General features: G+C 39.6%; 1 protein-coding gene across 1 annotated transcript in view; it reads left to right on the top strand.

The window, feature by feature from the left end:
- ATP10D (ATPase, class V, type 10D) overlaps nucleotides 1-23484 on the top strand; it is a 36132-nt gene extending 12648 nt beyond the window's left edge. Inside the window, 16 exon segments of the mRNA XM_010019356.1 lie at nucleotides 702-829; nucleotides 971-1223; nucleotides 4768-5003; nucleotides 5577-5762; nucleotides 7787-8402; nucleotides 9853-9959; nucleotides 10780-10906; nucleotides 13105-13289; nucleotides 15267-15573; nucleotides 16231-16307; nucleotides 16838-16963; nucleotides 17430-17630; nucleotides 20558-20638; nucleotides 21102-21206; nucleotides 22417-22604; nucleotides 23031-23484. Coding sequence (XP_010017658.1) covers nucleotides 702-829; nucleotides 971-1223; nucleotides 4768-5003; nucleotides 5577-5762; nucleotides 7787-8402; nucleotides 9853-9959; nucleotides 10780-10906; nucleotides 13105-13289; nucleotides 15267-15573; nucleotides 16231-16307; nucleotides 16838-16963; nucleotides 17430-17630; nucleotides 20558-20638; nucleotides 21102-21206; nucleotides 22417-22604; nucleotides 23031-23484 — 3377 coding nt within the window.
- The last annotated feature ends 685 nt before the right edge of the window (nucleotides 23485-24169 follow it).

Here is a 24169-nt window from a genome sequence, read left to right as displayed (position 1 = left end):
CTGGGGATGCTGCTAGGTTTTAGTTCGTGTTGTCATGTTTAATCTGGAGTGTGGTCAAGAGGTATGTTCCTGGTGTGAGTTTGTAAGTCTGGAACCTGTTCCTGCAATTGATGTCTCCTTTCTCTGGTTGATTTGTCTTTTCTCTCAGTAATTCCTCTGCAAAACTCCTACTTTCTTTTTGGATTTTTCAGGTAACATGAGGTATATGTACAGCATTATGGAGAGAGGCCTAGTGTGACTTGAGTTGTAAGGACTTGGTATTCTAGGGATTGATTAAATAGTGAGCTTGAGTAAATCTAAACAAGCTAACTTTTATGACAAATCAAAAGGTGTTTAAAACATGTATAAAAAAACTTCTTCAGACTACACTTAATAACAATGATGTGTTCACATGTTAACTAAAACCTGGACAAGCAAGGATAATACAATTAATTGTCAGAGGTTTTTCTGCAGGAAAAAAGAGTGTTAGTATTCCTCTAGTTCTGAGATACGCTGTATAGATGTCCTGTTGATAGAAATGCATGTATTTATTCAGATGTACATTGATACTTAATTTTTCTGCTGAGGAAAAAAATCAAGAGATAAAATGGTATTTTAAAAGTGTAGCAAGAACTGCAGAGTATAACACCTAACACTATGATCCTGAGCTGTAATACAGTTTATATACAACTGACTCACTTTATCTTGCTCTCATTTTCAAGGCCATGGAATTTGGTTAAGTAGGTATTCAGAAGTACCCTTTTTTACCATCCCTGAGCCAGATGGGAAATCGATTCCTCCAACATTAGCAGGGTTCAATATGTTCTGGACGATGATCATCCTATTACAGGTAACTTTGGTCTGCTTGTTGGTCATATTCTGATCTCATTCATATCCTTGATGTAACTCTTCAGCTTCAGTAGAGCTACTTCATGTTTGTAACTCGCTAAAGAGTTTGGTTTTATTTAATCCCCGTATTTTGTTTTGGTAGGTCTTGATCCCAATTTCTCTCTATGTTTCAATTGAAATTGTCAAATTGGGACAAATTTATTTAATACAGAATGACATTGATTTTTACCATGAGAAAACAGACTCAACAATTCAGTGTCGAGCACTGAATATTGCTGAAGACCTTGGCCAGATTCAGTATATCTTCTCTGACAAGACTGGAACCCTCACTGAAAATAAAATGGTTTTTCGGAGGTGCAGCATTGCAGGACAGGAGTATTGCCATGAGGAAAATGGTAAGACACTAAACCTGTGTTCACAGTGAGTCATTTTTCTCTTCTGAGAAGCTGAAAGTTTTGATAGAGGTCCAGTAGACTTCATGAGGTTTACGTGGCATTACACACTCACAGAAGATAAGAATTCAGACTGATCCTACCGATAGCCATGTGTCTTTTCGCATTATTTAGATATGCAGTGTGTTAAAAGACTTTAAGGCTGGATGTAAGGTGTTGCTTTGCAGCTAGTTAAGTTTCAATGTATTTGATACCACAAACAAAATATTCTTTACTCACTGTGGAAGAAGTCATGCCTACTGTGTTTTGCTTCTTTCCTTGCAATATTCGGAACCCAGAACATTGGAAAATACCTATCTAGTCTTCCCTTTTTTTTTTTTTTTTGTTAACTAGAGTGCCAATGCTTACCACATTTTACGGTTCAGACGTCTGTTGGCTGCCACAGCACCTTTATGTAGTCTATCTTAAGGCTCCAATTTACCATACTGTTGTCCTTTAGGATACAGTAACCCAAATAAAATACATAAAAAATTAGAGCTTTAACAGTAATGCTTAAGTACAAGTCAAGCAGATGTGTGTACATGTGTGTGTTAAGTACCCCCATCAAAAATAATGACTGTTGTATTCTTACATCTCACACACCTGTTTGTTGTTAGCCAAAAAGCCAGCAAGCAGTGTTTTGGGATAGTTGCTGTCTCACTGTCTAATAGTATAGCATCTTTCAATATACCTTTCATGAGAGGCCGCTTAAAGCTTTCTAGTAGCCCAGAGAAGATACAGGTCCAGGCAAAAGAGAAAAGTGGGCAGAGTGACATGAAGTCTTTGATTCCGTTATCTGTTTTATTAATTAGATAAAACGACAAAGTTCTTACTGCTGTTACTATATACAGTGGCTGTGGACATTTGCTATTTTGCTGGTGGGCAATGCAAGATACGAGATCAAAGTTAGGTGCTGACAGGCGGACACATGCAGCACAGCTGTGTATTAAACTCCCCCTTGGGGTTTTGGTGGTTTTGCTGCCAGATAGATCTGCTCAAAACTGCGAGCAAAAGGCACACCCTGCTGGCCACAGTATGAATCAGTTCGGCCCTTCTGTTGTGTCGCAGGAGCAGATGGTTACAGACCATTTGTTCAGTAATTTCTGCACATATTTTGAAAATCTGAAGATGTGCCTGTCCAGGTGCTTATTTGGCTTCGCATAATTATACTGGGAAGGATGACAACAGTAAAGTGAGGAGAAATTTTTTTGAGGTTTGAACTTGGTGAATGAACAACTTAAATAAAAAGTAGAATATATTTTTAGAGTCCTGTCTTTTACCTGGAGGGTAAGCATGTGCTTCTTCCTAACAATCTAGAAATTATGTGAGCCCTGAAAATCAGTTTGAAAAATGTTGGAAGTCCTGTATTTCATTTCTGTTTAACATTTGTTTAGTTGCAGAGAGCTGCTATTTGCAAGGCTCCTGCTACATATAGTAAGAGTTGCACTGCAAGACAGTACAGTCTTTTGCATACAAGCCACTTAGTCTTTATATGTATTTCTGTATTGATATCTGTATTGCCCAGGTTAAAGCGGTGCACATGAGGGAAGCACACAAAAACAATGACTGTGATTCAGTATAATCGTTCAAATAGGTGCCCCAGGCAGTTCTGTGTAACATAACTTGTGCCTTTTTGACCATGGCAGCAGAGCAGTGTGCTGTTATTAAGAGGTCCACAAATGTTACTTCAGACAGAGTATGCAGGCTTCTCAACAGCCTGGGAGGAAAGCAGAATGGGCATGTGTTGTTCAAACCTGCTTTTACAAACACGTACTAAGTCACTGTTGCTGCTTTCTGGTAAAAGGTATCAGTACCACATGTGGGATACTGTATTTGGTAGTTGTAGAGAGCTAGTTTGTTACATTCCCACGTATCTTTTCAGTAACAAAAATGTGTTGTTAAATTCATGTTGACATCGTGGAGATGGCCTTCCAAGGAAAGTGTGAGCTCTGGTCTCCCTGCTTTCCTGGACTAACCAGAATAGCAGGATGAGGGACAGGAGGCTTTCATTTATGTTCCAGAAACAGAATAAAGCAGGAAATAAAAAGAACTTAACAGGATAGAAAACTCAGTAACTCACTTCCTGAACATAGCTGAGTTCCTGTGCTTTGGCTGGGAGGAAAAGGACTCACAAGTGACATAATAAACTTATTTCCATCTCATTCTGACACCAGAGCTGGAGACAAAACTGTGAATAGGTTTCCCATTTGCATAAAAGAGAATAATATCACACTGTTCACTTCTTTCCTGTAAAGTAGCTGCCAATTTAAGTAAGAAAAAAATAGGGAATTAGTGTTGTTGCAGATGTCTGTATGTTAATACTGTTCTTTACCTAAGATGCCATCGTTTGTATTCACACTTTAATGAAATATACAGGCAATTCATACCTCTCAGAACAATTGTTCCATGCTGTTTGTGGATGCAGACATTGAACTGCTAGTTTATGTTCATTGCATGCTATTTTCACAGTGACAGGTAAAAACTTGAAAGCTGAATAGCATACAGTGATCCACTGCTGTCTGGATTGAGATTACAGCCTCTTGCATGTGATTCAACACTGTCCCAGCACTCCAGCACAAACACTTGAGTATGTTCTTAACAAGCACATGGTATCTTAGGCAATGTTTCCATTTGCTACAGAGGTTCTTTACACCACTGATCTTCCTAGCCAGATTTGTGAGGCACAGAACTGCATTTATATCTTTGGTGCAAAGGTGTTAGACATGTCAATATGACGTTTTATTATTTAAACCTTCTTTTCAATTAAATACTCAGCAAATGTGTGTGTGAGGGGGTATCCAATACAGAAATGATTGTTTCAGTGACTTCCTGCTAGAAGCTGTACTTACCAAACCACCAGCATACAGTCCTGATCCATCATCAAATAATTAAGTTAAAAAACTTATCAGGAGGTAATCTGGTCCCATTTCTCTGGGCTAAGGCAGAGTTGTTGCTATCATTCTTTATGAATTGTTTGTTTGTTTGTTTCTTCAGAACCTCCAGTGAAGCCCAGTTCAGTGCATTCTCGAGCATTCTGTTCTAGTATGTCACATCATCTCTGACAGAGTTTCGCTGACACCTGGCCCGAGTCTGTTACTATCTAGGGCCATTATTATCCACAGCATGCATAAAAAACAGTCTATTTCCTTTTCTCTGTGCATCTGCCCTTCATGTGCTTGAAGACTATTATTTGGCTCCCATCAGCTTGCCCTTCTGGAGGCTGCGTAACTCCAATTTATTTTACTGTTTCCATGTAGATTGTGTTGTCTAGAACCCTGATCATTCTTGCTCCCTCTTCTGGATTCACTCTAGAATCCAGAAGTGTGGCTCTTGAAGTGCAGTGTCTCAAACAGAAAGTGAGCCTGGTGATTTATTACGGGTTTTGTTTTTCATAAATAACTGTATACTAAATTCTTACTTTAAAAATTTGTTTCCTGAACCTCCAAGCAGTGTTTTAGACAGGTTTCTTCCTGCTCATGGAACAATAATTTTGTTTCCCTTTCCATAGCAAAAAGGCTGGAATCCTATCAAGAAGTGGATTCAGAGGATGAGGATTCAGCTGATCATCAGTGTGGCTCTTCAATGCGTATGTCAAAATGGCAGGGGCACGACTGCAGAGCTGTGAATGAACCTTTGAACAAAAAGCCTTTGAATTTGTTGTCTGGTAGTCATTCTGCATTAGGAAGGGAAGATGGAGCAGGTGATGTTCCCCCTTCAGGACATGTTGCTTTCAGCAGTCCAATTGTAAGTAAAAGCTGTAGGTTTTGATGCTAAATTTCCACAGTAACTCATGAAGGAATATCTTTTTACTATTTGAGAAATCCTTTCCCTCTTGATCAAAACCAGAGCCTCCCATGATTGCTTGGCAGCATCCTATTTGCACAGATGTTTGTTGGGTCATGAAGGTGTATGCTTTAGTTCTTGCTGCTGTGAGTCCATGATCACTCCAGCTAAAATGACCAGCTTCATCTTAATAACAGTTTTTTCTTTGTTTTAAGAGGTTTGTAGCATTTTCTGATTTTAATGGGAAATATCTGGATGACCAATATTTATTGGAGGTTGTAGAGGCAAAAACTCAGCTTCTCTACCTGAAGATGTCTAATTAGCATTCATCATACATAATCTCATTTGAAGTGTCTGTGAACTATGGCTTTATTGTTTACCTATCTGGGCATGAAGTTTGCCATTTTCAGTGGTCTAACAGAAGGCCATGAAGACACCAGAGTGTTATTCTATTTCATCTGTAAATGATTTAACCTCCAGAGACTGAGATTGAATTTAAAAGCTCATGGACAGTTTTGTTCATTTCATCAATAGGAAACAGATGTTGTACCAGATGCACAACTGTTGAAGAAATTCAGTCAAATTTCTTCTCATTCCTATGATCAATCAGAAGCTAGCAGCAAGTTATCTCTGGAGACAATGTACATCACTGACTTCTTTCTTGCTCTGGCAATCTGTAATACTGTGGTAGTTTCAGTCCCCAATCAGCGACGTCAGAAGGTAACAAGGTCTAATTTTTGGCTATTTGGCTATATTTGTAAAGAAATGAGTTCCCTTTGGTTTGATTACAAAAGGAAAAAACAATTAACTGACATTTAAAAAATGACATTTAAAAAATTATCCTTTTCTCTTCTATTGGTGTGTTGTCTTAGAAAGATGGGAATTACTGTAAACCCACAAAGTGCAATGAGTTATTGTGTAATTTAATGCTGGTAGTATTTTTCAGCAGAAAAACTTGGCTTCAATATTTTTGCTTTTGTGTATAGACAGTTCATAACTTTTACAAGACAAATTTTGAGATTAAATTGAAGTTGTGTTCAATTCTGTATTCTAGTTACATTTTTCTAGATATGTGCACAGAGTACCCCAACACTCAGGTTACTTTTACGAATAGGTCATTATTGGCTGAAAGATAAGAATAATCTCAGAAGACTCCCAGAATATTGAAATTGCGAATGGTCTTACCCATTCCCTGACTATTCAGATAGAGTTTCAGCAAAAGTGTGGAAGGTCAAGTTTCATATATGTCATAATCTGAAGAAAAAATGCTTTGCAGTATGGCATGAAGTGGTCTCACAGTGCATTTGCTAGGCTGTCCTGGTTTAATGGTCTGGAGTGTGTTTAAGTATTCTTGAGACCTGTTGTTTTCAGAGCACACAACCTAACGTTTTTTAAAAGGTACTAATATCTTTTTCAACCCCCCCCCCCCCCCAAATGGGATTTTCATAAGCCCTCTTTTACGAATTTTGGCTGTCTTGCAGCAGGGTAATTCCCAAGTTTAGCTTTGATTTTCTTCCCCCTCCCTGTCCCCTGGTGATTTCCATTCATTGACTTTGATTTTGGTGTCCATCTAGGCAGTGAACATGCAACCATGGCTAGAGATGTTACCAAAAGGTATCCTGTGTAGTATAAAGTACCTCTTATGTATAAATGAGAGTGGTATTTTAGTGCGCTTCCAGCAGGCATCCCCAGAAAGCGTAGCAGGCAGTCTACAGGTCCATGTGTGGGTGGGGCACCTGTGTTCATAGTTACTAATCAGTCATTCCCTAAAGGTGATCTAGAAAAAAATACAGGCAGGATTCTTGTTTTTTTGAGAATCATATTTCTGGATGACTTGCTCGCAGGGGAGATGATCTCCAGGTCACTAGTAGGTAGCTCAGGAGGGGCAATGTGGCATGAGGTTTCTCAGTTCATGCGAAATGACAGGGGAGATCAAGGCAGTGGAAGTTTTCAGTGTTGCCTTAGAAAGAGGCAGTGAAAGGATGTTCCTAGTCTCTATTTCCAGGATGCTGAATGCAGATACATTACAACTTGTGTGCAGTTGTGGTAGAACTGAAGCCAGAGTCTGTCCTTGCTTTATGCTTTTCAGTGGCAAAGGAGGACATGCTTCCTGATGACAACTCGCTCTAAACTCTTACCCAGTAACAAGAATTTAGTAACAAGCTTGTGTGCCTTGTTCCTTGTTTCTAAGATATTAGCTGCCTGACTGTTCCGAGAAACAATAATTGTTTTGTAACATCTGTGAGAAAGGAACTGTCTTTTGTTTTAAATTCAGACATTAAAGAAGTAACGATATGAAGTATTGTATTTTTTTTAGCTAGTTACGCTAGGAGGTATGGAGTTGCTTTATTCTTCACAAATAGCTTGCTAATTCAGAACAAGAATTAAAGTGTTTAGTTCCATTTGCCGCAAGTTTTAAAAGTTAAGTCATACTAATGTTTGCATTATCGAAACAGTTTTAAAGAAGAGTTTCAAATCAAACTTTGAATGCATGTGGTTTTCAGATCTGAATTATTTTACAATACTTTTGGTTTGAATAATGAAGCTCTTCCAGAAGCTGGTTAGTGAACTCATATGGTTATATGTTTAATTGAGCTGACCATCTTTAATACAAGCAATCAAACTCATGATAAATTTTAAAACACTACATTAATTAAGAAACATACATAGTTTGTAAGCTGTCCTTCAATTTAGTAAAATACAAAGAATTTAACATAAATGCTTTCTCTAACTGTTTGTTCCAGATGAGAATGTCTTCGCTGGGTAGGATGCCTATTAAATCACTTGAGGAAATCAGGCAGATGTTCCAGAGATTGTCAGTCCGGAGACTAAGTTCTTCCCCACTTCCAAGTGTGAAAGAGTCATCATCTGAAAGCCCCAGTAGTTTTGTGAGCAAACTATCTATTTTCAGAATGAAAATGGCTTCACCTGCTTTGGATGGAACTGCTCAAAGGGCTGCTGAGCCTCACAATATGGACAGCCCAGAGAATTCACAAGTGCCTCAAGAACTAGATATGGTGAATGTAGCTGCTGGCTGTGAACGCAACAGTGCTACATCATCTATTGAATTGTCTCCCTTACCTAAACTTTGTTATGAAGCTGAGAGTCCAGATGAAGCTGCCTTAGTTCATGCTGCTAGGGCTTATAGATGTATTTTACAGTCTAGGACTCCAGATCAAGTAACTGTGGACTTCGCAGGTCTGGGATCTTTAACGTTTCAGCTTTTGCATATCCTGCCTTTTGATTCAGTGCGGAAAAGGATGTCAGTGGTGGTTCGGCATCCAGTCTCCAACAAAGTGGTGGTTTACACAAAAGGTGCAGACTCGGTCATGATGGATTTATTGAGAACTGCATCTGAAGGTATGTTCAGATTTTTAATTCTTTTCTCACCTTTATCATTCTTCAGTACAGTTGAACAGATGACCAGGTTCATGAGAAGAGACAAGTAACCAAGCAGAACTATTTTCTATGAACAGTGCCTTATAGCAAACTGAGAAAGGTAGTATTGCTTGTCACCTAGATATGACTGTGCTGCATGCTGGTGTGGAAACTAAGAAGAGAGAAGCAGCTCTTATTCAAAGGATTTAGTCATGTCTAAGCAGACCCTTTGGAGAGAGTCTGAAGTATTTCCAGTTACAAAGTAAGGCCACCTGCTTGAATAGGTGGCATCTGCTACACAGCAAGAGGTGTTTATTAGAGTGAGATGCTTTCTAGTCTTTGCCTATGTTAGTGTTTCTGAGCTGTTCGAGAGAGGTATCAGTTGCAGATGTCACCAGTCAGTGCTTTTTTGAGTTTTTTTTCCCTTTGATTACTGACTATTTCTGTGTTTCTATGTGTAATAATAATATCTATAAAGTGTGTGGTGCCTTCTGATGGGCCCTGTTTTTAGGGGGTAAACGTTGTTTGAATGGACCATTGGAGGGATGCACCATGTTTAAGTACTAACTGATTTGTTCATACACTAGTGAACAGTCATTGATTTTTAACTGAAGGCGGTAAAGAGAAAGTATTATCTGCGTATGTTAGAAATAAATACCTAAATATACTTAAGTTCACAAGATGTTCCAGGTGTTTGGGGTTTTTTTTATGGTTTTGAAAGTAATATAAGGAATTATTTTTAACGGCTTGCTTTCTGCAAAAAGGAGTTTGGTTTGTATGTTCTGTGACTGGCTGATCTCAGTAAGGAAGAGGGGTATTTCCAGTTCCAAGTGTGGATTTTAACCAACATTAGCTTTCTAAAGTCTAGACCTCATGGCCTCTGTAGGCCATGGGGCAGAAGTGGTACCTCCAAAATCTGTCATCTTACTAGGGGTAATTTTATGTCTTGAGGTGCCTTTCCTTACTTAGATTCTCAAGATAAGCTTGGAACCTAACTTCTACATGTCTGAAGTCAGGTGAGTTGAATGCCTGTCTGAATAGCCCGCCCCTTAACAGTTGTTTTTAAAAAAGCTTTTCTGCAACTGCCCTTTTAGCTCCCTCCCACTAGACCAGTGACAGTAAAGCTGTTTGGGTGTCTGTGACCCAGTTCATTTTAGAAAATTATGTTACTTTAGAAAAACATTTTGATACACTGCTGGCATCCAAAGATATATCAGTACCAGATAGGTTCCCCCTCACTGCTGGTGCCAACTGCTCTCTATAGATACAGCCACAGCACATCGTGCAAACATGAAGGTACTTTCACAGGTAAAACAAAGTCTGATAATATTTTGGTATTTTAAAAACTTACTTAGACCTTCAAAATTTTGTGCTAAATTTAGCCTAAGAATGCATATTTAAGTTGCTTTCTTTGCTTTTTGTGTAATACTAGATACTAATAATTCAGAAATGGAACAAAAGAAGATTAAAGCGAGAACTCAGAAGCATTTGGATGACTATGCCAGGAGAGGACTTCGCACTCTGTGTATTGCTAAGAAGGTAACGCATTTGATACATATTTTTAGGAATGTCTGTGACCAATCTGAGTGGTCCAGTGGAGCAGACACTTTCTAAACAGATGCTTCCATTGCCACGTTTTGTTTATCCTTATATTCTTTTAGGAGGAATTTGTAAGTTGACCCAAATAAATTCCTGACTTCTGTTAGCTTGCCATAGTTGTCTGTCAGCTTAGGATGCCAAGCAGCTTAATAGCTTAATTCTAAGACAGGGGTTGTCAAATAGTGTGGTTTTAATTCCAGAATCCTGAGTGAAACTTGCCCTGGTTGGAATTCCAGACACAGGAAACAAATAAAGACAGACCTAGTTTATTTGGTTTCACAAGCAGTTTGCAGTGTTATAAGCTCAGGATGCAATACTTAGGCGATATTTTGAGATTCCATTTTAAATTCAAAGCTGCTCAGAAGTAAAATTTGATAGGGATTGAAACAGGTAAGAAACCTCTTTACAAAGCCTTATACAAAGTGAAAGTACTTGCTGTGTAGCTGTACAATCATCAAATTGTACACAGCTGTACAGTGATTCTATGGCTGCATCAAAGGTGCAACTAAAGAGCAGTAGGGAGAGTATACTATGCTTGTTGGCCTGCCTTCCATCTCAGTGGAAGGCTGTCAGGCAGCTCCAGGAACCTGCAGGGTGCCAGTGAGTAACCTGGTTTGTAAAGCCTGGCAAAGTAATCTAACACTATGGCATTGTACTAAATCCATGAACATGTTGGGGCATTTAAGACAGCAAAGTAACTGTGAGGTGCCTTTCAAAACACAGTATAGATACATTCTGTATGTTTTCTCTCCCTCTGTAGGCGATGAGTGATGCAGAATATGCAGAGTGGTTAAATCACCACTTTTTAGCAGAAACCAGTATTGACAATAGGGAGGAGCTGCTGCTTGAATCTGCCATCAGGCTTGAGACCGAACTAACTTTGCTCGGTAGGTAGAGAATGCTATAGCTCCCAGGAAACTGCTTATGGTATTCATAGTTGGAATTTACTTGCTAACCTCAGTTTGTGTAACACATAGCTTGCTACAGGCCTAGAATATATTGTCATTCCTGAATTTCCATAAATCTTGCTGGTAACTTTGTACTAGTTGTAAAACACGCTGAAGACAGCAAGTGTTCTGTGTTTGTAAAGGGTGAAGTTTTAGTAATTGTTATTTTTTTTTTTTTTTAATGTGGTTTATTTTTTGTGCTCACCAGATTTTTTAAGTGTCATCATAATAAGCACAAGAAGTGATAGTAACAAATCAAAGGCCTGCTTGGGTAAACATACACAGGGATCTCACTTCTGGCCATGTTTTCCGTCACTGTTGCGTCTGGCACAGTGGGTATGCTTGTGCTGTGTCCTCCTGTAATAACATGGAAATAAGAAGTCAGGCATGCTTTTTCAGGAACCATTCCTCTGGTGGTCATTCAACTGTATAGAAATGAAGAGGCCAAGATGAAATTAAAAATGTTTGGTATAGATGTGTAAAAGGTAAACTGCAGGGAGTATGGGATAATAGCTCCACAGGACTGCCCAGCAAATAACATTTGGAAAACAAAATGCAAAGATCTGACTGACTGTGATGGTAAAGGCAGCTTATGCTAGAAGCTGAAGAGGGACATATTTTATTGTGTGGAAAGGTGTTACTCCATTCTGTGCTGTCTGCTCAGTGCAAATACCATAAATGCCTTAGTACTAAAAGGAGAGTTAAGCGTATAGACTGCCCGCATTGAAAGAACATTTTTCTTTCTTCCCTCAATGCTTGACAATGTCTCTCAAAGCAGTTTGCATCAAATAGATCCCAGCATCTTCTTTTCTGTCACTTTTGTTTACTTGCATCAAAATGCAGGCAGAGTGCAGAGCAAGGACCTGGATGTTTTTGTCTTCCCAGGGGCCATGAGCTCTGTGCAGTGTTGGCAGCTACTAAAGGAAGAAATTGCTATAGCATTAGAAATTTGGTTGACCTTTTGGCTCTTATCCATCCCCATGTGACAGTGCTTTGTATTCAAATTGCTGGCTACAGGCCCGCACTAGAAACATGCTAGGAGGGAAACTTTTGCTTTGAAATTTTATTGTTTGTCTTTCAGAATGAACCTAGCTTCAAGTGTCTGAAGTTTCTTTCTGAGAAATTCTCTTAGCCTGAGAATCCCACACGACAAACCATGTCTTCTGGTTATAATTTAGTACTATTTGTGTTGTGAAAAAGCAATGAAAATGTCCTGTACCATAGTAAATCACTGGCACTGCAGCTTTTTAGAGTTGATTCTGTTTTATGCTGATATTATGTTACCTCATTTTTACTAGAAGATTTTGTTAAGCTGGTTTCAGGGACACTGGTCTGCCTGCTGTGCACACCAGAAAAAAGGATATCTCTCTTAAAGTCTCTGTATTTTTTTTGTTGAAAGTCTTTCTTTAACCTCTAGTGGTTGTTAGAGCAGGCATTTCCTTCCTGTGGGAGACATAGCAAGGTTGGTTAGTGCAGGCAGGAGGAAAGGCAAACATAGAGCTTAGTAGTATGAATTGAAAGGACCTGTGACAGCAGGTACTGCAGCAATGAGTAGGGAAACCTGATGATGAATGGAAGGTCTTTGCAGCAGTATGCAAAAACATGACATAAGAAGAGGGGATTTTGGTGTGGAAAAGGTGAGGGCTTGGGACAAGTGGTACACAGAATTCGGCTTCGGACAAGAAGTACACAGAATTCAGCTTGGGGAGCAGAGCTGAGGATAAGGAAGTGGAGTGGGCCTTGAGATAGGAAGGATTGAGGTGATACATGAAAGAAGGTTTGGGGTAGTCTGGGGTGGGAGGAACTGAGAATAATGGAGTATATTTGTCATGAGAAGCCTGGGAGTCTGTGTCTTACGACTACTAGGGAATGTAACAATTGTGAGAATGAGAAAAGTTGGCTTAAAAGGCTCTTCTGAAGAGTTGGAGGTCCCCAAAGCTGTAACCAGGGTGTGTGTCAAGTCTCACATGTGATGAGCTCTTGGACAGAAAGATGTGGAAGGGAGAAATTCCCAAGCATATCCCAGTAGGGTATCTTGTTTTGGGATGTGGATACATGCAGAGGACTATCTTGTCCTGTCACTCTTGCAGTACTTTGGTTTTGGAAATACAGTAGCACTAATCTTTGTCTAAATTAAGGGGCCACTGGCATTGAAGATCGCCTGCAGGAGGGTGTTCCAGACACAATACAAGCCTTACGGAAAGCGGGAATAAAAATATGGATGCTGACAGGTGACAAGAGAGAGACAGCTGTCAACATTGCTTATGCTTGTAAACTGCTGGAACCAGATGACAGAATCTTCACTCTCAAGTCACAGAATAAGGTGAATGGAAAGTTACGCTTTTCTTCATGTTATGTGTTGGGGTGTTTTTTTTCTCCACTGAAAAATTCAGCCAGGCTGTGTCACAGGGCAGTACAGAACAATAAAATGTGCTCTGCTTTCCCAACCAACTGAGGACAGCATGATTTCCTGGAAGATGAAAATACTGGAAAACTGGCAGTTTGCTTCCTTGCGGTTAAAATATTAAATCCTTTATATGTACGTATCATTGGTTTCTTTATATACAGTCCCTAAATTGTGCTTAATTATTTTAATTGAATAAACTGCTTCATTTCTTTTTGTGGTGGTTTAGAGAGTTGACATGCCTCAAGTTGCATCAGGGGAGGTTTAGTTTGGATATTAGGAAAGATGGCTTCACTGAAAAGTTGGTCAAGTGTTGGAACAGGCTGCCTAGGAATGTGGCTGCGACACTATACCTGGAAGTATTTAAGAGACATGTAGATGTGGTGCTCAGGGGCATGGTTTGGTGGTGGACTTGGCAGTGCTGGGTTAACGGTTGGACTCAATGATCTTAAAGGTTTTTTCCAACCTAAATGATTCTACTGTTCTATGTTACTGGAGATTTCAGATGGCTGTGAGTTACAGTATATTAGCAATGTAAGAATTAAGGTCATGTAAATTCTGTTGTATTAAGATTTACGTTGCTTTGTGTAAAATACTCCCTCAGCCCTGCTTGTCTTGCATGAATGTTCAAAGAATTGTCTCATGAAACTATATCGTAAACCATTCAAGAAAACTAATCTGCCAACAATTTTTTCAGAGAAAAAGCTGCCTTCTCCCCACCACCCAGTAATTCAGTCATTGATAAAGAGTGGTTAAAACTGTTGCTGGTTTGGGTGGCAAGTTTAATCCTATTTGATTGTTGTGTCCTTTTGTGGATGATAATAACCAGAAGGTTTTTGAATCTTGATTTTGATCAGGGTTCTTAAGAGAGAGATTACTAACTGTAACTGGTAATCCAACATATGAATTGTCCCGTCTCAGAGCAGAGGCGTGAAATCTGAGACTTCTCTAAAGGACTGGAGGATTCTTCTAAGACCTTTCATATTTCTTTTTTATTCTGTTTATATGTTATTTTAGAAATTCAGTTTGTACCTGCCATAAAAGTAGTGTGGCGAGTGGCAACTGCAGGGAAAATAAAGTGAAAGGATTTTTAGTCCAGTTGTGTTAGAGGAAAGCTTGGGGTTTGGTTTTTGCTAACACTTTTTTCTTCCTTTTTTCCTCCTTTTTTCCTTCAGGGGAATGAGTGTCTTACTTAACAGTAAGAACTGAGTCCCCTTTGCAGAAGTGCTCATCCTCTCTCTAACTCCCTCTAACTAGGCTTTGACATAAAAAATAGGCAGTATTCGATATCGTTGCATTTCAAAGAAAAATAGCGAGAAGATTTAAGAACACGTATTTTCTTCTATATATCTATATAATATATGTAATGCGCATGCATTACATTTATTGATACTAAGAATCTTTTGGGCCTCTTATATTGATTCTGACGAGGTAAAAAATTCCACAAGGTCAGTTCTTCAGTAATTCATTGCAGCTCACCTATAATCTGATCTGAAATGCACTTTTGGCTTTGCATGCCAGACAAAAGAAATGTAGAGAGCAAAAGTCTTCTATCAAAGCTGTATTTATTTTACAGAATCCTTAACATTTTTCTTTTTTCTGCTAGTCTTATGAACATTTTCTGATTTGCTTTGGTTTTTTCCCTTCTAGTACAATACCCAATACAACCTACTTAGCAAAGTTAAATCACAGGCCCTTTTATTAACAACAGACTGCATTCTTTGTGATTTTATTTAAAGAGTTCTTCAGCCTCATGTCTGAGCCTTTCTTTATTCAAGTGAAATGCTACACAAGGGCAGCATCTGACTTTTTCTCCATATGTATTTCATAAATTGGAAAGGGAGCCACAACACAGACAGTATTTTAATAAGTTGCCTTACTCTTGTCTTTGATTAGGATGCCTGTGCCTTGGTGATGAGCAAAATTTTAGAAGGCATCCAGAAGAATACATCTAAAAAACAACCCAGTCAGAAGCTCGGGAATGTCTCTGCAAGTTTCTTCACCCACTCTCCAGGGTTCAGTGCAGGCCTCATTATTGATGGAAGGACTTTGGAGCATGTCCTTCATGACAGCCTACAGAATATTTTCTTGGAACTCACAGAAAAATGTCGGGCTGTAGTCTGCTGCAGAGCCACACCACTGCAGAAGAGTGTCCTGGTCAGACTGGTGCGAAGTAAGCTAAAGGCAATGACATTAGCTGTAGGTGAGTCCTATGGTTATCATCTTTTCTCTGAAAAGTAGAAGCTAGTTTCTTCTCTCCCTTTTTTTTTCCTTTTTTTTTTCTTTTTTTTTTTTCTTTATTGTTATTGTCTGGCACAAAATTTACTTTACAAAAGATAATCATCTGTATCGTAGTTGTCTCTGGTACAAGATTATATTAGTATTCTGAAATAGCAAATTTAGTCCATAAATGTTCTCATGGTAACCTAAAGCAACAAGAACAGCAACAATCCTGCACAGTGTTATGTAACATGTCCAAAGGAGCAAATAAGGTGGTTTTTCTTGTCATTCTCCATCACAACCCCCCAGAACAGGGAGGGAGAGGGGACATGACTGGCTGAGATCTTAAACACCCATATTTCCTGTTCCAGCATACCAACTACATTCTAACAACATGAACAGCTAAAATCCATTTGGAGAATATAGCTCATTTCAGTCAAGTCTTCCACTTACTTGTCCTGCTTTTTGTAGAGTTTTCCCTAGGCTGCACTGTTGGCCATAAAAATGTTTTTCTCTAATCTCTCTTGTCTTGTATATTTGTCTTTTCCTGCCACCCCCATGGTGATGCAGTAGCCAGCAAAACTGCCTTCAGGTTGCATTCCAAGTAAGAGAGTTTAGTTTATTCTTCTTTTCTCTGTAGGTGATGGTGCCAATGATGTCAGTATGATCCAGGTGGCTGACACTGGTGTGGGAATATCGGGCCAAGAAGGCATGCAGGTAGTGTATGCAAAGACAGCTGCAAATGACATCACATTCCATTTTAAATTGGTTCAGAGTTTATGCTGGAGGCCCAGTGGCTCCACAGCCTCATTAGTGAACGCAGGCAAGAGTTTGCAGCCTGAGGTCACACCTAAGCCTTAGCACTCTTCCAGGAGTGCTCAGAAGCTGAATGCTTCAGGGATTCAAACTCCAAACAAAAGAACTTGCTGAGTATCACCAAACTCCCTGTTACTCGTGTCCTGCCAGGAAACAAGCAGCCTAAGCATCAATTATTTCTGTGCAGTTGTATGGTAATAAAGAAGACAGCCACATTACTGCCTATGTTGTTGGGCTGAGCAGTTTGTATTAGTGTAAAACGTTGTATGGAGGGGCTTAGATCTGAGTGAGGGTAAGACTGTAAGCACTATGTATGAAAAAATCATAAAATAAGACTTGCCATCAGCAGGTAAGTTGCTTATTTGGCAGTACCTGAAGCTTATATTTAACATCTTGGAAATGACATATCCTTTCCTTTATGTGCGTTGCAGGCTGTGATGGCAAGTGACTTTGCAGTCACTCAGTTCAGACACCTCAGGAAGCTGCTGCTTGTCCATGGTCATTGGTGTTATACCAGACTTACCAACATGGTGCTTTACTTCTTCTACAAGAATGTGGTATGTGGCAGTCCCATTCCAGGGAAATCACATTTTGCATATTTGAGACCACTGAAGGGTTTAGTGGGGCTTTATATTCTTTTTTATTTTTCTATTGTGAACAGGTTAAAAAAGCATCAAATAATTAATTTTCCAATTTATGTCTGCAGAGACCAGAGACACTTACTCCTTCGACTGAACTTCCTACTCAAGTTGTCTGATTAAACAGCGGGTAATGGGCGTTACTAATGTAGTGGTAGTGTGACTATTTAAACAAGTCATGTCCAAGTTTGAAACGTAAAGCTGTGACAAGTTTGAAATGTGTGCTAGTCAAATATAATCTTGAAGCGTAGGATTGGCATGAACTTCACAGCATTTATAATTATTTTTCCACAGAGTACTTGGAAAGGATCTGACTGTTTTCCTCCTGGCTTTTAAAACCCTTGTCTATGGGTAACATTTTATCATGCTATCTTTGACTTTCCAGGCCTATGTGAACCTCCTGTTCTGGTACCAGTTCTTCTGTGGGTTTTCAGGCACATCAATGACTGACTACTGGATCTTGATTCTTTTCAATCTCCTTTTTACGTCGGTGCCACCTATCATTTATGGTGTCTTGGACAAAGATGTGTCTGCAGAGGTGCTTCTGCAGCTCCCACAACTGTACATGATGAGCCAGAAATCCGTGGTAGGTTAAAGAATGCTTGGTCTGAAGCAAATTGGAGTAGTCAGCATTTGAGCCATTTCTGTCTGTCTTTCCTTCATGGTTCACATCAGGCAAACATGAAGTTTAAAATCACCGTCTCCATTAGAAAAATGTCTAGGCTTGTGCAAATAAAAGAAAAATTGTTTTTTCAAAAGTTTTTGTAGGCTCTTGTCAGCCATATACACCTAATCTTATCACATATTTGATGATAAGAGAAATTAAGGACTTCAGGGGAAGCATTGTACTAGATAAACATTGTTACCAGCTTGTTCAGTTAAATCACTGTCTCGGCTATCAACATTCCTCCTGAAAATGCATTTCTTCTGAGCATCTGGGCTTACTTTCAAAGATAAGGGCACTAGATCCACTTGTTTTCACTGTCATTTAAAGGTCTCAACTACCACAGTAATGAGGCTGGGGGTGCACAAGAAGTTGGGAGGGGGGATGTAGCCGAGGCAGCTGACCCCCACTGACCACAGGGATATCCCTTATCATATAGTGTCATGCTCAGCACGTAAGGCTGGGGGAAGAAGGAAGGGACACACACACACACACATTCGGAGTGATGGTGTTTGTCTTCCCAAGTAACTGTTACTCATGATGCATCCCTGATTTCCTGGAGATGGCTGAACACCTGCCTGCCCATGCGAAGTGATGAATGAATTCCTTGGGTTGCTTCGCTCACATGTGACCTTTGCTTCCCCTATTAAAACTGTCTTTATCTCAACTCAGGAGTTCTCTCACTTTTATTCTTCTGATTTCCTCCTCATCCCATCGTGCAGGGACTGAGCAAGCAGCTGTGTGGGGCTTTGTTGCCAGCTGGGGTTAAACTGTCACAAATACTTAATTAAAATCATATATTTATTATAACAGTTGAAAGCAGTGGCATACTGAGCCTGAGACAGAATAGATAATCGTAACCCAGAGAGAGAGAACACTTGAGCATATGAGTCACCTAAAACTCACCATTTTCTTCATGATCATAGCTTTTCAGTGACAGACTTGACATTAGGAAGCATTTCTTTACAGAGAGAGTGGTCAAACACAGAAACAGGCTTTCTAGAGAGGTGGTTGATGTCCCAGGCCTCTCAGTATTTAAGAGGCATTTGGACAATGCCCTTAATAACATGCTTTAACTTGGTCAGTCCTGAAGTGGTCAGGCAGTTGTAGGTCTCTTCCAAATGAAATGTACTGTGCTGTTCTGTTCTGTTCAATTCTATTCTAACAAATGCTACTAAAAAAATTACCTGTGACATGCAGTTTCATCTGTATAATCTGACAAGTCTAGGTCTGGTTTAGAAGGGAGAAAAAGATACACGGTGAGGGGACAATTTGTTCTGTTTGTTTGTGGACCTTTACACTTCTTTCTGCATATCCTCAAGTTCAAGGCCAGGTTGGACAGAGCCTTGGGCGACATAGTTTAGTGTATGGTTGGAACTAAATGATCTTAAGGTCCTTTCCAACCCTAACTATTCTATGATTCTGTGATTCTATGAAGTACTTTTATGTTGCTAGGTTTATGATATTTTTGCTAAACAAAGTAGTTTTGGTACAAATCTGAGTTCCTGTAGAGTGGCTGAAGCAAATCTGTGCTTTGTCAGTCAGACAGAGTTTTGACTAAGTAAAGGTTACAAGGCCTCAGGATTTGGCCCTTTGGTTTTGTCTTCAGGATACATACAGTGAGCTGAGCTGAAGGTTTTGAGATAGCATAATCACAATTACTGCATTACACAAGTTCCCCCCCCACCTTTTTCCCTTAACTTTTATCAGTTTTTTTCTGTTTTGTCCATCATTGCCTTGCTCTCTGGTTGGAGTTGTTAAGTAGTATATCATATCACTTCTTGCATGGAAGCACAGTGAAATAATTGCTTTTATTAAATGCAGTATAGAAAATCAAGTGCATTATAGAAGAAAGAAATGCTTTAAAAGATGTAGTATCACAGTAATGCACTATGATATCACAAGTGCACAGATCTGTAAAAGCTATAAAAATGGACAGAAACTTGGATTCATGTTCAGTACTTTAAAGCACTTCCCTGACAGACAAATAAGGTAAGTTTCCCACACCACCTCCAGAGAACAGTTCAGTTCTTGAAAGAGCTGCATTGCTTTTTGGAGAAACCCATCTCTCTCCACTACTTGTAGAGGAAGTCCTGGGTGACTAGGCTGCTCACCTATGTGTGTCAATTTGGGTCCTGAAGGAATGGGATTTATCTGAGCTAGGGCAGATGCAACTGTGGTTTTATAAGCGGTTGAGCTGTCATAGCAGTTTGCTGCCACTGAGGAAGGCTCGTTCATTCTCCTCTTCCCCCTTCTTTTCTTCCCATTCCCTGTTTTCACCCACATAGTTAAACTACATTCCTTGTGCCAGCTTGATTGTCCCATCAGATCTCCGAGGAGCTGATTTAGCTCACCAAAACAGCAATGTGTTATTCCAGCAGAAAAGCAAATTGGTTTTAACATTCCAGTGAGTTAGGTTAGCTCAGAGGAATCCAGTCTGCACAGAAGAGTAACCCAGCACAAATTAAGACGCAGAAGCACATGTACCGGAAAAGGGGTAAAGATAGAAGAAAGTGGGATTTGGTGTTCAGTGATGGTAGGGTAATTCACTGTACCCTGTCCTACCTGCGTTAGTACTCAGGTAAAGGCTCTGGTAGGTCTGTTCTGGCAGAAAGAGCTCTAAGATCAGAGTTCCTAGGTCTGGCTGTTGATTTAAATACTAACAGTTAGCTACTTGTGTGGAGTGAGATCTTTATTCTTATTACCGTAACACAGAAGATTCTTCTTCACTGAGAAACTAGCTGGAGTTACTTCTGAAGATATTCTTTCCCCAGATCCAAATTAATGCTAATTAAGGATGCAGCAATTTGTTCAATTTGTTTATCTGCCATTATCTGTTTTTCTTACAGGCTTACTTGCCTTCAACATTCTGGATAACCTTGCTGGATGCTTTTTACCAAAGTATTGTTTGCTTTTTTGTGCCTTACTTTGTAAGTGTTGGATATGAAACACATTTATCCATTTTGACATACTAAAGCCCCAGACAAACTAGAGAATAAAATTGTTTGATTTTAATTCTTAATATACAACTGTGTACTAACAGGATCATCAATGGAGCTGAGCTGAACTGCTGACAGAGGGGAGATTTAGATTAGATATTAGGAAAAAAATTCTTCATTGTGAGGGTGGTGAGACACTGCCACAGGTTGCCCAGAGATACTGTGGCTGCCCCATCCCTGGAAGTGTCCAAGGTCGGGTTGGACGGGGCTTTGAGCAACCTGCTCTAGTGAGAGATGTCCCTGCCCATGGCAGGGGGATTGGAACTAGGTGATCCTTAAGGTCTTTTCCAACCCAAACCATATGATTGTGTGATATTGAAAGTATTCATGCCACTTTATGTATTAGGACTATATGTAAAGAATGTATTATGCTGACCACTGTCTTCCTTTATAGACTTACTATGGCTCAGACATAGACATTTTTTCTTTTGGAAACCCTATAAACACAGCAGCGCTCTTCATAATACTGTTTCACCTTCTCATTGAATGCAAATCTGTGGTAAGTACTTTGTTTCCAAAAGAGTATATTCCTAACAGAGAACATGTATATAGTTTTCATTAAAACTAAACAGAAGAGCTTCATATACAAAGCAGAATAACTATAAAAGTGCCAAAACCTAAACCAAACATTGCATATATGTGACCATGTGAGCTCTCCTAATGCATCTGCCATTGGAGCCAATAGAATTACTCATATGACTAAAATTAAGAAAATTTGGCCTAGAATTATTTGTAAATAGTGAAAAGATCCTGCATTGTTAGGGTACAGTGATTTTGGAGGTGTCAGTTTTGCAAATGGTAAAACCAGCCAGTGGTCTGCTGAGCCTTCATTAGTTCCCAAAGCTTGCATCTCAGTGTGAACTGTTGATACTGAATACTTGGAAGTGAAGATCTGCTCTGTAGCCAGGTTAAACAATTCAAAGGTTTTACAGTCCATTAATATTTAGGATATAGATTAATGGGGTTTATTTTTTCTCTGTAGGAGTTTAGAGATAGAGATATATATATATATGTATTTTAAGATTGTTTCAGAATGGATGAAATTTCAAGTTGGGATTCAGTCTTTCCATTGTTCTTTTGGGAGCATGGCAGCAGTGATGAAATGTCTTTATTGAGACTATATGGGTAGCATGAGTGTATCCACTAGAAATAGAATAGAAACACAGTACTTACTTAAATGAGTTTTATTTGGCATTTTTGAATATTGGCAAGCTGTCAGACCAATGACAGTGTTGGTTCCATAGGAACTATTATAGCAGTTTAGGTATAAAATTGCAGAAAACTCAGATGTAGAGCTGATCAGTGTCTCAAGCAGGATGATAGAAGGGTGATGTCATGTCATGGAAGATCTCACCTCCATTTGCTGGAGAAGGCTTTCTCTGCTGCCAGTGGATGAGGGGGTCATCTAAGGCAGATGGCACAAAAAATGTCTTTCCCAAAAGAATCAAAAGCTATGTGTGTAATAGAATTAAAAAAACGTAAATGTCAGGGTCACAGATACGCTGTAGGAAGAAGGCTCCATTCTTCCTGGACTGTTTAAATAAAATTTGGATTTTCACCTGAACAGATCTGTTCTCTGTTACATTAAGCAGCTATCCTTGGAGGAAGAATATGTGCTTGTTCATGTATGCATGTGTACATGCTAATATGCGTTACAGGTCTTTCCGTTTGCAGTTTAAATCTGATTTCGTTCCTTTTCTGAATTGCAGACGTGGATACATACAGTAGTTATAGTTGGCAGCATTCTGTTTTACTTTGTCTTCACTCTGGCCTTCGGGGCAACCTGCAAAACTCACAATCCATCATCAAATCCTTACTGGGTCATGGAAAAGCACATGACAGACCCAGTATTTTACTTAGTTTGCCTCCTGACTACTTGTGTTGCTCTGCTACCAAGGTGCGTTTCTGTTTTATAATTGCAGATTGCTATATTGGAAGCATGAATTTGATGCCTTTTGTCCTGGGCCCTGACACTATATGCAGAAAGCTCCACTTCCAGCGTAGTTGGTACCCCAGCCCTTCACTGAAGTTGCAAGTGCTCAGTGCTGCAGTAACTGGTCTGTAGGAGAACAGTGTTCAGGACAGAACAATGGAAGCAGCTGAGATCAGTACCTGTCTATAAAAATGCCACTTTTCAGATATGTTCTAGTGCAGTTGCTGGCCTTATAGTTTATGTTCACAAAACAGCACCTGCTAAAAACTGTTCCAGAGGCTACTGCAGCCTCCTGGTTGCTTGAACGGTGTTTGATTTTCTTCAGTGTTGTTGGAAACTGGTTTGAGTGTGCTTCTAAATAGTTTATTTGAAACTGTGTTTATTTTGTAGATATTTGCTGAGAGTTCTCCAAGGAACATTGTTTCCATCTCCAGTGTTGAGAGCAAAGCACCTTGACAGACTGACCCCAGAGGAGCAGAGGGAAGCAATTAAGAGATGGAGAGATGACTGCGTTGTAAACTGTAGAGTGGAGCTCCAGGCTACTTCTGGGTCTTCCAGCTCAGCCACAGGTGCTGCATCAGAGGAAGAAAGCATTGCCAGCGTTTTGCCAACATCTAAAACACCTTTACAGGCCTGTTCAAGAGATGGGTTAGTACAGGACACCTCCTTCTTACCAGACATTCAGGACGAGTCCAGGAACACAGATGGCTTGAATTCTGAAAAGACGTAATTCCTGAATTCATCAAAGGAAACTAATTCAGACTCATTTTGTGGTAATAACTCATGTGCCAAAGTCTCTGTGTGTGCTTCTGAAGGGGGCAGCAGTGCTGTTTCTGTAGCATAAAGCAGGATTGAATTCTTGTGTGAAGAAGTTGCTTCAATGTATTTTACAAAGTTGGAATGCTACCTGTTTTAAAACCCAGGAGTAATAACTGCTGATTTATGCGACGTTGTGGTTTTGTTTTCTTCAGCCAAAATAGATGATGCACACATTTCCTTAAAAGCTTTTTTGCTTATGAAGATTTTCTATAATTTATTAAGATGTTCAAGATCTAAGTGACTGGGTTGCTTTTTATATTTTTTCACTCAATAGACCTTGCGTACTGCTTATTTCTTGTATGCAGCATTGCACAATACCTCGTGGTGTTACGGACAGGATGTTACATGAATATGGATTTGCAGGCAGGCCAACCTGCTCCCTTACACTGCTAGCCTGCAATCGTAGCATTCCCTGGGACTCACCGCTGTACATATGTATGATGTAAACAGAAGGGCTGGGATGTAGAGTTACTGGTTGGCTTGTTGAAAGACTCCTGCAGTATGTGTATACAGTAATTGTTTTAACCATTGAGGTCCAGTTTGTTCTCCAGGCTATTGCACGGGCCATCTCAGTGCTGGCCAGACACAATTTTAACCATCAGAAGAGCAACCCAGATGAGGCATATGTGTCATGCGCCTCCCTCACCTTCCTCTTCCACAAAAAAACCCAAATCCTAGTGTGACCTTTTGTTCTCTGTGGCAGTTCGTAC

Source organism: Nestor notabilis, unplaced genomic scaffold, assembly GCF_000696875.1.
Source record: "Nestor notabilis isolate BGI_N333 unplaced genomic scaffold, ASM69687v1 scaffold1248, whole genome shotgun sequence".
Taxonomy (NCBI): domain Eukaryota; kingdom Metazoa; phylum Chordata; class Aves; order Psittaciformes; family Psittacidae; genus Nestor; species Nestor notabilis.
Note: the sequence above shows the minus strand (reverse complement) of the source record. Positions and strands in the feature narration are given on the sequence as shown.